Source organism: Pistacia vera, unplaced genomic scaffold, assembly GCF_008641045.1.
Source record: "Pistacia vera cultivar Batoury unplaced genomic scaffold, PisVer_v2 Contig823, whole genome shotgun sequence".
In the NCBI taxonomy this organism is placed as follows: Eukaryota; Viridiplantae; Streptophyta; class Magnoliopsida; order Sapindales; family Anacardiaceae; genus Pistacia; species Pistacia vera.
The window spans coordinates 148,646-160,527 of NW_022196694.1; the positions used below are offsets into that span (position 1 = coordinate 148,646).

At 33.8% G+C, this 11,882-nt stretch overlaps 1 protein-coding gene across 1 annotated transcript; it reads left to right on the forward strand.

Moving 5' to 3' along the window:
- The first annotated feature begins 231 nt into the window (after nt 1-231).
- On the forward strand, nt 232-7,990 carry LOC116117826 (OVARIAN TUMOR DOMAIN-containing deubiquitinating enzyme 12-like). The gene is made up of 12 exons (XM_031403835.1): nt 232-543; nt 1,495-1,950; nt 2,018-2,190; nt 2,600-2,673; nt 2,842-2,896; nt 3,683-3,757; nt 3,896-3,969; nt 4,059-4,107; nt 5,392-5,476; nt 6,494-6,550; nt 7,212-7,298; nt 7,396-7,990. The coding sequence occupies exons 2-11, from the start codon at nt 1,623-1,625 to the stop codon at nt 7,289-7,291; spliced, it is 1,050 nt and encodes a 349-aa protein (XP_031259695.1). The 5' UTR covers nt 232-543; nt 1,495-1,622; the 3' UTR covers nt 7,292-7,298; nt 7,396-7,990.
- Nucleotides 7,991-11,882: the final 3,892 nt, after the last annotated feature.

The window sequence follows — 11,882 nt, forward strand, 5'->3', positions numbered from 1 at the left end:
TAACATTTTTTCTAAAATTGAAAATCATATTGGATAGATATATGATATATCAATTGAAACTCTTTTATTAAAAAATCTGATTTTAAACCTTTTTTTCACTGAAAAAAGATTAAAAAAATGATAATAATTAAAGAGAGAGAGAAAAAAAAAAAAAAAAAAACTGATACATACGAGAAACGCGACAAATGGACGTAACAGGACAGAGTGAGTCACCAGAGAGAAGCAAACGAAATTGAAGGAAAGATACTTTGGCCGTCAAGTAACGTTTCTCTCTGTCACTCTCACTTTCTCGATCAGTGTCTACTTGCTGTCGGAAGCCACTCCACACTGACACCACACTCACTCATCACTAGCCTCGTGACGTCCGTCACTCACCATTTTCATTTTCTCTTAGTTTTGGCCCTTTTAATTGTAATCTTTCACCTCTTCTCTCATTCTGTGGCGTCTCGATGGCGCTTTCTCGCTCACCAGTCGCTGTTCATCAAATGTAATTTGTAAATACAACTAAATTGTTGATATCCGAAATACAATCAAATATATGAGGTACGTCGCTTAATATGTGTTTGGATCGAATGATCTGTAATGCCGTAGTTTAAGTTACAGAATTATTTTTGTTTTTATTTGTTTAATTTTAGCGTTGAATGTTGCTGTTTTATGCTTCTAAACCGTATTGATCTGATATTTTCATTGTGGTTATTTTGTGAAGCTTTGTCGATCGCTTTATTGGTTTTAACATTTAGTTTAAATTTTGACATTATCGTTTCAATGCACGTGCTTATATTCATATTCATATGCACGATGTCAATGTGATACTTGTATATTTGATGGCTTGAATGATTTCATTCAGTTTGGTGCTGTGACCTGTTGAAACAATTAAGATTTCTTGAAGTTCACTTTTGCTTATAATGTTGAATTTCAATGGCGGTCTTTTATCAAGTAAAACGTGTCTAAAGCAGTATTGTTGGTCAGGTAGCTTGACAATTGATTTGTATCATGTTAATGCTTTTTGCACGGGCCACGTCGAGGAACTATGCTGCTTGCAAGTCTTTTTCTTTTTTTTTTTTCCAGAAAAAAAGAAAGAAAAATACAAAGTAATTGATAATTACAAATAAATTGTAACAAACTTGAATTAGTTTTATCATGATAAGTATATACAACTAGGGTATACAGGAATGTACATCCTATAGTTTTTGCCAACTAAATATTTTTAGAACCAAGGTCAAATTATTATTTAATGAAGAGGTTTTTAAGTTTTTACATTGGCCGAAGTTGGGTCAGAATTTTATATTATTTCAAACAAGTTACTACTTTAGATGATGATAGTTTAGATAGGCTTCCAAGTATTAGATGAGTGACTTATGGTAGTTAATTTTTAGGTTTTGAATGACTTATTGTGGACAGTTGTGATGTGTTTTACTTCAGGATTTGAAATAGTTTAAGTAAAAGTGTTTGATTTTCCGGTCCAATTTTGAATCTGTATTTACTCGTTGGCAGACTATATGTTGTCTTTGAATAAGTGAAAATAACGTCCTGGTATCTTACCACCAATATTGATTTTGGGAGTAGACCTTGTTCCATTGCAGCAAACTTGTTTTAAGTTAAAGAATTTGTCTACATTGCAAATGATTACGTATGAGCAAGATCCAGATGTTCTTTGGTGGGGTCTCCAACTGTTCGAAAGTGATCCGTATTATAATTGCGGGTATGGTGACACTACTTCACCAGATGACGTGGACTATTATGATGGACAACATTTCGGGGAAGATCATTATGACACTGAATGTTGCAATGTAGAGTATGATGAGCTTATTGCTCGTGCTCTTCAAGAAGAACTATCACAACTTGCAGTTGTCGAAGTACCTGATTCTCCATGTGGGGATGAAGAGAACTTGCAAGTACCTGATTTTCAAGAAGAGTGGCTTAGCCAGTCTGTGACAAACTATTATTCTGGTAAATGCAAAATATCAAAGTGCAAATCACTCTTGTATACTGTGCTTATCTTGTTCAAAATTTGTAGGCCAGGAGAGTGGCCAGGAAGAGGCAGATGATATACAGCCTTCTAGTTTATGTTCTACCCCCGAAGATGAGTCATACTGTGGAGAGGAGTGGTCATATCCATTAGAGCTGACAGAAGAGTATGGTCTTGATAGTGAAGTCGGGAAAAGGTTGAATCAGATGGTTCCTGTTCCTGTAAGTTTAGCATCTAAGAACTGCTGTTATGCCTTCACATTATTTCCCTGAAAAACTTTAGGTGACTTCTATCTTTATGCATGCTTGGAGTTGAGATAATGTACTCCTGCTAGTCCGTAACTTTTGATTGCTATCGTATGGAAACTTGACATTTAGCATGTTTGCCAAGTTTAATCTTATTGTATAGGTAAGTATTTCAGAACGGTAATTTTATTGTGGATAATTCTATATATATATAATTCAAGATCCTTACAAGTGAAATGGTCAACAAAATTGGTACTAGCATTGCAGGCATGTTGGTTAGGTTGGGCTATGTTTGTTACATACTTTAGCTTCTTCACTTTTGCAGCCTGAAATTGGCTTTTACTCTTTGTTTTTACTTGTCTTCTTTGTTTTCTCATTTGTGCAGCATGTTCCTAGAATTAATGGAGAAATACCATCTATCGATGAAGCAACTTTGGACCACCAAAGGCTATTGGAGAGGTGTCATGTCTTGTTTTTCCACCCATTTACATTTTTGCAGATACTTTCCTTTTTCCTTTTTCTTCTTATTCTCCCTTTTTATCGTAAGATCTTCATCCTTCTAGCTAGGTATTAGGGTGTCATAGGATAATTTTATTTTTTACTGAGCAAAAGCTTTTTCTTCTATAGATTGGAGGTATATGATTTGGTTGAATGCAAAGTTCAAGGAGATGGGAATTGCCAGGTTAGCTTTTTAAGTTCAGCATGTATGTCTTGGTGCGCCTTAGGTTCTGTTTTGCTGTAATGTCTAATTCCTTTAATTATTTGCTAAAATGGAAGTGCAGCACACTGGGTTGATGACTGTTTTCTTCGGTGAAAATGGAAGATCAAATTTGTGTAGCAAACTAGGTTCTCCCTGTCATATGTTTTCTCGCACAGTATCATTTTATCTCACTCGGTTTTGTAAATTGTGCCCTCTTTATGTTTTTTCATGTTTTTGACTGCTTCACTAGCCATTATCAAAATGCTTTCAATTTTTTTCTTCTTATCAATTGTGAAGCTAAGTTGATGAAGAGATCTTCTGTTCAAGTCCCCATTGTAGTAGATGAATTGTATAAGCTTTAAGGATCAGTGGTTTCTCGACAAAAGTTTTACATTATTCTAAGTTAGCATGACATTAGTGAGACCAGATTCTGCATCTTGACTGTAGATACTTTCAAATGTTTTGTTTCTTTTTTTTTTTAGGTAAATTAGGTCTTATTTAACATGCATGTCTGCTGCTGTCTGTGAAATTGTTGTTGTTAACAGACCTTATGCTTTACCAATTGTCTTGAAAAGTCAAACATGTTCCTCAAGAGTTTAATGCTTTTAACTTATCATTAGAGCTCACAAAATATTTACTGTGGCGCTTTTCGTTTCCACTCTAGTAAGAAATAGTATAATTATATTTGCATCAGGAAGAAACAATGTGTTTATATGGTGCTTAAGATCATTTACATATGATTTCTCATTAATTCCATAATGTCACCAGTTTCGCGCTTTATCAGATCAAATTTATCGAACTCCTGAGCACCATGAATTTGTCAGGCAACAAGTTGTAAATCAGGTTGGCTTTTGCTTATTACATTAAATTTGGCAACTTTGTCAGAAGCTTGAGTTCAGAGTATTTGTGGGCGTAATGAATGTGGGGTTTACATAAATTGGTAATTTTTTTTTTTTGTTTCACTGTATCATGATTTATCAGCTTAAGTCTCATCTGGAGATATATGAGGGATATGTTCCCATGGCCTATGGTGACTATTTGGAGAAGATGTCCAAGTATTTCCCTGCACCTTTTAATTGACCTGAACTTTCTTTTTTTTGAGTAAAACTTGACCTTTCTTTTGCTATCATGTGGATGAATGTAGGAGTGGTGAATGGGGTGATCACGTCACTTTGCAGGCTGCTGCAGATTTGGTATGCTGAATGATTTTATTTTTGCTTTTTTGTTTTTGAACCAGTTTATTACCATGATTTTTATAACTCTGAATATCAATTTTCTCTAGTGAGTCATTATATCTGGTTAGTTCTTTAAAGTTGTTTGTTGAAATGGCTTCTAGACTAGCAGTGGATAGTTTAAAGGATAAACTTTGGTCATATTTCCTTTTGCCAATTGTATGAAAATGGTTTCAGTAGAATTTTTTAAATTACTATGCTTGTAATGACAACCCCAATTGATGAAATTTTCAGTGGCAGGCACTACAACCTTATGAAGGGTTGGGACATGAATCTTAAGAACACGTGACTTAGCTTATAATAATTATATTGTGAATTATATAGAATGATAGAACCCCGACTTGTTAAACCACCAAGCAACACACAAACTACTCTATCCAATACCAGTTAAAACAATCAGCAAGCACAGGAATGAAAAAGAAATAGACTCTATATTGATATTAAGAACAGAACATTACATTCAGAGAATCATGTTCTATCATCTACCCAGCAACCTAACAGCAGAATGGAACAATTCTAAGTACAGCAAAAACAAAGATAAAGACTGAACTTTGAGGGTCAGTCACCTACCCTTCAAAACCTTAATCTTCTTTCTCAATGTTTTGCATTCTAGAATCCATTCTCATCACATGGAACCATAACAAAAGAAAGATTTGAACCCTCTATTAACATCATGGTCAAACCATTTTTCCTCCTTCCAAGGGTCTCAGTAGGGGTTTTATTGTTTCAAACTTATTGTTTTACTGAGATTGAACAATTATTAACGAGAGTGTTTGGCTTTTGTTGAGAACATAAAACTTACACAAGAAGGATATTAGTATTGCACAATGCTCATATCTTACTGGGGTTAATTGGGGTTCTGGATGCTATGGGAAGTTGCATATCAGGAGATTATCTCCTACTTGACGATGCAGTCCATGTGTGCCCAGTCTGATAATCTTGAACTCATGTCATGTTGTGAATAACAATTCAGCTTTCATGCTTGTGGTAAATATGACATTCTATACCCAGTGTATGTGCAGTACCCTAGTTCCATAGTATTTCAACTGCTTGTCAGTTGGATGAATTGTAATGTAAATATTATTTCTAAAAGCTATCAATTCTTGAATACGTCATTTATGTAAGGTGAAGCACACTTAAACCTAATATGCACCTATCAACATCCCAAATGACGTCACATCTAATTTGCTGGTGTTTGGTTAATTTACATTGGGTTGCCTAATACATGTTAATGATTTCTTGCAGTATGGTGTGAAAATATTTGTAATAACATCTTTCAAGGACACTTGCTATATTGAGATTCTCCCAAATGTTGACAGGTCAAATCGAGGTACATTTATGGGTTTATTGCTATAAATGTTTGATTAATTTGGTAAACTTTGTAGTACACAGGGATTGTTTGTTTTAGTTGTTGTTAATATTGTAAGTCATATCTCCTTTGTTGTACGTAGTATATAGCATTGTTAATCAGGATTTTGTTTTATGCTATAGATTTTAATTACTTTATAGTAATTGAGATTATCATTTTATTCACAATGAAATAGATGGAAAGGCAAACTGAGGCTAAAGCCTTGTATAAAACTTTACTTTTGAGTTTTAAACTGTAGGGTACTGTTTGCTCTTGATAATAAATCCTGAAAGGGCCAAAGGGTGTGCAACTGCAGAAAATTCCTGATATGCTCTCTGTTCTCATTTGATAGATAAGGTTATGTTGTTTTTTTTAATTTTATCCCTACTGCTGTGTCATGACTGGCCTTTTTGATTCTCTTGATCTATATTGACAATGATTGAAACCATATTGCACAGATGAAGGTAAGGCCCCTCTAAATTATTGAATGGGATAGTGTAGATTGAGGTCAATTTTATGTATTGGACCCTATTTACAGCTTCATAAAATGGATTCCATTTTAAGATTCATATGATGGTTGAGAAAACTTGTTATATAAAAATGTAAAAGCTAATCACTTTTTGTACTGCGATGGAGGGAAATTTCCCTGGAGAAAATGAGTGGGATGTTCACTATCATAAGTAAATGCATCACTATAATTGTAAGCATATCATGTTTCTTTGTAGAAACTTCCATATTTAACTAGAACTTCAGTTATGGATATCTTCTTTTGAGCTGGTCACTTGCTTTGAGCTTCAATTTCCTCCACAGTCAGCTTTTATTCTTCCTTTTCTTTTTCTCTCATTTTTATGTTTAGTACTCTTAATGTGGCTGATTAAAAGATTCATGAGCTGAAATCTGTTTTTAAAGGAATAGAAGGAATTTCTTTATTACACAATTTTACCATTGAGTTTCTCAATAGGAAATTGACGATAACTTTGTGTTATGTGTCCTGGGCAGTAATTTATCTGAGCTTTTGGGCTGAGGTGCACTACAACTCTATATGCCCACCAGAAGGTAAATATCCACACTTGTACTTCTGGACCATGTCTGGTGCTTTCTCTTTTACTCACATAAAGAAGGGATTGAGTTTCTCTGGACTTGAGTTGAGAAGTCCCAAGACTGTTTTTTGAGGTGCTAGAAGTGGTTGAGGTGTTGAAAACAGACAATTATCTGCAATTTCTTATTTATTTGACCTCAAAATTTTTGTTCGACATCGAATATAATTCAAATTTCAGGGGTAGGGAAGGGTGTTATTCAGTCACTAAGAGGCTATATGATTCTGACAAACTAGATGTTGTTTTTTCAGTCTTATGTTGCAGATTTTCTATCATCTGGAAAACATAACCACCATTGTAGTAATTAGAGCTTTGTCAAACAAGTTATTGAATTTCATCTTTCAAACCGATCCTAAACAAAATGAGACTAATTAGGATTATCCAGACAACCAGGTTTTGTGATGTGTTGCCTAGTTGTTTTGGTAACTTAGGATGAGTAGGTGACTACCTGGCTTGGTTCATTGCTTCTTCGGGTTCAATGTCATTAGTCATCACGGGCATGGTCAGCCCATTGAAACCATGTTAAATGTCTTTATCTTCCAGGATTATTTGACCATTTTCATCTAATTTGTAGTTTTTCAAAGATTAACAATGCTTCATATATGCCATTGCTTCTCCAGATGAGCCTGAATTTGAGACGAAGAAGAAGAAGAGGTGGCGATTGTTTCGAAACAAGCAATTGACATCACTAAATGAGTAACCTGATGGTAATGACGGACTTTATTCTCTTGAGTATTTAAGTTTGAAATGTTTGTATGTTGCTTTTACTAGAAGATGCAGCTTCCTCATAACTCCTTTAATCAGGTTCCATTCTATTTGGATTTTAAGGGCAGATACCATCACAAAGGTACAAATTTCTTCATGCTGCTGTATTTTGGCCTCATCTGTATATGTCCTTCCTTTAATGCAACACTAGTCTACATTCATATATAATAAGATTCTTTTTTTCTTTTTATTGTAGACTGGCAATCTGTTGTTCTTGGAGCCACACTAGGTTGTTCTGTTGCTTTTCCAAATTTTTTCCCATAAAACTCCGCTGTTTGTGCTCAATTGTTTTGAAATTGATATACAAATTTTGCTCTCATATGCTCCTTTGGAAGCATTTAGGCAATTGATGAGGCGTGAGCCAGTATGATTTGAAATTAGCAAACCATTGTTAACTTTCTTCAGAAAGCTGAATCTCAGTTGCATGGTTCTTTTCAGTAAAGGTATGATTTTATGCAAAAGAATTATTATTATTATTTTTTTTAAATTGTGGCTTGATAAGATATCAACTGAAGATTTTATTGTGTCTCTCCTATTTAAACACCAAGTTGGAGATTACTTCATTAGGAGAGTTTATTGAATGTGGTTTTATCTTGTACCATTTTATTCAAAAAAAAAAGCTTGTTATAATATGTTTTCCGATCTAATTATGTGACAACCGGGATGTTATATCTACTTTTAAGAGCAAGACTGTTAAGAGATTAGATTATGAATATCTCTTGAACTTAACTTGACCTTAATATAATACAAGATTGCGAGTGCATATTGTTGATAAAATCCAATCACTATTAAACTCCTTAAAATCCATGGAATTATAAATATATCTAATTATTAGTCTTAATCTAGGGTACAAAAATTGTAGAATTGGGCTCTAGAAAAATTATAAAAATACTGTTTGTGAATATTTTAAATCATCTATAAGCTGTTTCTGAGTTCAAGTGTAAATTCATATTACTTCTATATTAAATGTAAATTACAACATGATCGGTTCTCAAGAAAATATAAGTTCAGGTAATTTTATCGTCTCTAAAAGGGGAAATAATATTCTATACAACCTCAAGTTTTATCGAAATTACTATAGATTAAAAAATCTTTTAAAATCATCAAAATTAACTTAAACATCTCTTATGTTAATTTAATAATTTCTATCCAATTAAATTACTCGTAGAAATCAGTTTTGAGAGATTCTTTGCAATAACGAATGTTGGTACAATCATTCATATGGTGCATGTATGTCACACGCATTGACGTGATACTTCCTAATTGGTTGCGTTAACATAACATTCAAAGGTTGGTTGTGCCAACACCCGTTGTATAGGAGATTTTTTTTATCAGGCATCAATTGTTTTCACCTTTTATTTTTGTTCTTATTGGATCCTTTCTTTCTTTTATTATAATTTTGTTATTATATGGCAGTTATATTTCGTTACAATTCGTTATTTTCTTTGTGACTGAAATATTTGTCTTCTTCGAAATCACAATAATTACAGATACGTTTGTTTTAGTATTTTAGATGGTATTTTAAAAAAAGTAAGAGTTAAATGGTAATAACGAAGTAAGATTTAAAAATTAACAAAAACACCCTCTAGGTTTGTTAATTTATTAAACACCCCTATATTAAAAACATTAAAAATTACAAAAAACACCCCTATCCACCCATTAAATATCGGCAACAGGCCATCTTCAGGTGGTGGTGATCGGAATCTGGCAAATGTGGATGGTGAAGGTGTTTTTGTCCATTTTTAAACTTTTTTTTAGGGGTATTTAGTTAAATTAACAAACTTAAGGGATTTAAAATAATTGAATATAATATAATATAATAATATTTTCAGAATAGTGAAACAAATGTATATTTTAGAAATGATACGAATAAGATAGGGAAAAAATAGGAAACAAATGCCTACTTCTTTCTATATATATATATTTTGAAACACGTGTGAGCAAATCAAAGTATCGTTTATCCGTACATTTCAAAGTTATAATGATCGTTATAATTCGTTATTCTATTTTTAGAAATTATATTTTCAAAAAAATAAATGAATCAAATATAGTTATAAGCTTCACGGTTCACGCATTATGCATTTTAATTCATTTATGTTTAAGATCTATTTATTTGTTATATTTCTAAATTTTATATTTGTTAATCACAAATCATTATTTATTCAAGTAAAAGCCTAGATCAAGAGAGAATCTTGCTTCCTCGCACCCAGGAATTGTCAATGTTTTTCTCTTTGTGTTGTCACCAGTTGAGACAGTATTTTGACATTAATCCAAACTTTATTACTTAGTAGTTAAATAAATTTTCTGAAATAAATTATATATAAGTTTGAGGCATAGTTATTAGTATCTTATGATATGTGATACGTATTCTACGATACGATTCGATATGAGTCGCCAACAATACGTATTAAAGAGTATATCCTAAAATTTTCGATACATTGATATATATCCTATAATACGATACATATCTGTTTGTATCCTTAAAAATATTTATATAAATGCATACGATTTTATTAATTTGGGTCGAAGGCCCAAAATTTTTTTTGGGTCAGATCCGGGTCACCCAACTCAGTTTACTAAAACCTACCCAAATTTACCCATTTTGCATGGAGAAAGTGAAGAGGAAAATGTATTGCCCATTTTGTATGATAATAATAACATAAGTGGAGATATGAATGGTTGAGAGGAAATGATATAGATTCTTAATTTTGATTATGTGATACCATAATTTAAAGTCAATAATACCACAAAATTCGTTAATTAATCTTGGGGATGATATTAATTTTTAAAATTTTTTTATTATTTTATTAATAATTTTGAAAAAGGGTATCCTACGATATAATACGATACGCGATACACGATTCAAAAAATTAGGTTTTCGATATATAATACAATATACGATTTGACAACCATAGTTTGAAGTACTTATAAAGTCACAATTAAAGAGAGTAAGGTCTATATATTTGAAGTATAAAATTGTCACAATTGAAAAAAATTATGAAGATGGAGAGAAAAAGTTTAGTTTGGCTAGAATCTTAACAATGTTCGTTGATAGGCCACCCGTTAATAAGAAGTATATCATGCAAGGAAGGAGGACGTTGGGTGTGAATAAGGGCGGTAGAAATTAGTGGCAATGGAAATTAGTTAAGCTAGAGTACACGTGTCCAAGATTGAGTGGCTTAGCTTGTGAAGGACAATTATTATTTTGTTTAGGGAATTATCGGTGGGAGGTCGCTAGCTCCTCAAACTGCTAGCACTCTGTTTCCTTTCATCCTATTGCTTCTATATTGTTGTATTGTCCCTTTAAATTCAATGCAAGTATTTGGATTATTCTTATTAATTTGTGATTGATGAACTGTTTGTTTGGGTGAACTTTGATTGGAATTGTTTCATTGAGTGAGGTCTGTATCAATTGGTATCAGAGCCTCGTTGGGGTATGGTAAAAACAAAATGGAGAACAGAATGGATGGTGTAGAAAAAGAGATGGGTATGTTAAAAAAAGATATGAGTGTTGTGAGGGAAGATCTGGGAAATCTCAAAGAGGACATGGGAAGTCTGAAGGGATATCTTCTTGAGCTCAGGGAGTGGATGAGATTGAAGGATGAAAGGGAAATCAATCGTAGTAGTGAAAAAAACAAGGGAACAATTTCGGGAAACGTAGGAGGGGAAAGTAGTAGAGATCAGAATCGATCTGGGGAAGAAAAGGGCATTAGAGACGAAAGGAGAATCAAGAAGTTGGAGTTACCGGTGTTTAATGGGGAGGACCCGTATGGTTGGACATTCAAAGCTGATAGCTATTTCGCCATCAATCGATATGGGGAGGAGAAAAAGACGGAGGCCACCGCCATATGTATGGAGGGTTGAGCCTTAAACTGGTATCAGTGGATGGATTCACGTTCACCAATATTGTCCTAGGCATCCTTCAAATCAGCAATCATCGATAGGTTTCGTCCATCCTTTAAAGGGTCAACCTTTGAAGCTCTAGTGGCGCTAAGGTAGATAGGAACTGTGACAGAATTCCGTGAGCAATGTGAAGCTCACGTTGCATAATTGAAGGAGGTAGGAGATGAGTTACTCATGGGCATTTTCTCCAATGGGCTTAAAGAAGAGATTAAAGCTGATCTTAGGTTGACTAAGCCCACAAACTTACATGATTTAATGGAACAGGCGCATAGAGTGGAGGAGAGGAATTGGGTTTTGGAAAAGGGTCGGGGAAAGTTTAATTAGGCATTTTATGGCAAGATGGACTCTTACAACCAGGTCAACCCAAGCCCAGATCCATGGCGCCCAAATTGGGGAAGCAGTCCAACAAAAATCCAGAATTGGGGCATTTCACGCCTACTCGCCAATTTGACCGTAAAGAGAGAACATCTGAAACTCTGATGACAAGCTTCCGTGGGGAAAATTTTCAGCGATTGACAGAGGCTGAAATACAGAGCAAGAGGGAAAGAGGGCTTTGCTTTAGGTGCAAGGAGAAATTTGGCCATAATGATCGATGTAAGAGCAAGTCTCAGCAAGTTCTCTTT

What these genes read in the sequence shown, in the direction of transcription:
- LOC116117826 (XM_031403835.1), top strand. Translation starts at nt 1,623, where the DNA reads ATGATTACGTATGAGCAAGATCCAGATGTTCTTTGGTGGGGTCTCCAA. An exon ending in GGCAACAAGTTGTAAATCAG is followed by an intron (nt 3,758 to 3,895) that starts GTTGGCTTTTGC and finishes ATGATTTATCAG; the next exon opens with CTTAAGTCTCATCTGGAGAT. An exon ending in TGCAGGCTGCTGCAGATTTG is followed by an intron (nt 4,108 to 5,391) that starts GTATGCTGAATG and finishes GATTTCTTGCAG; the next exon opens with TATGGTGTGAAAATATTTGT.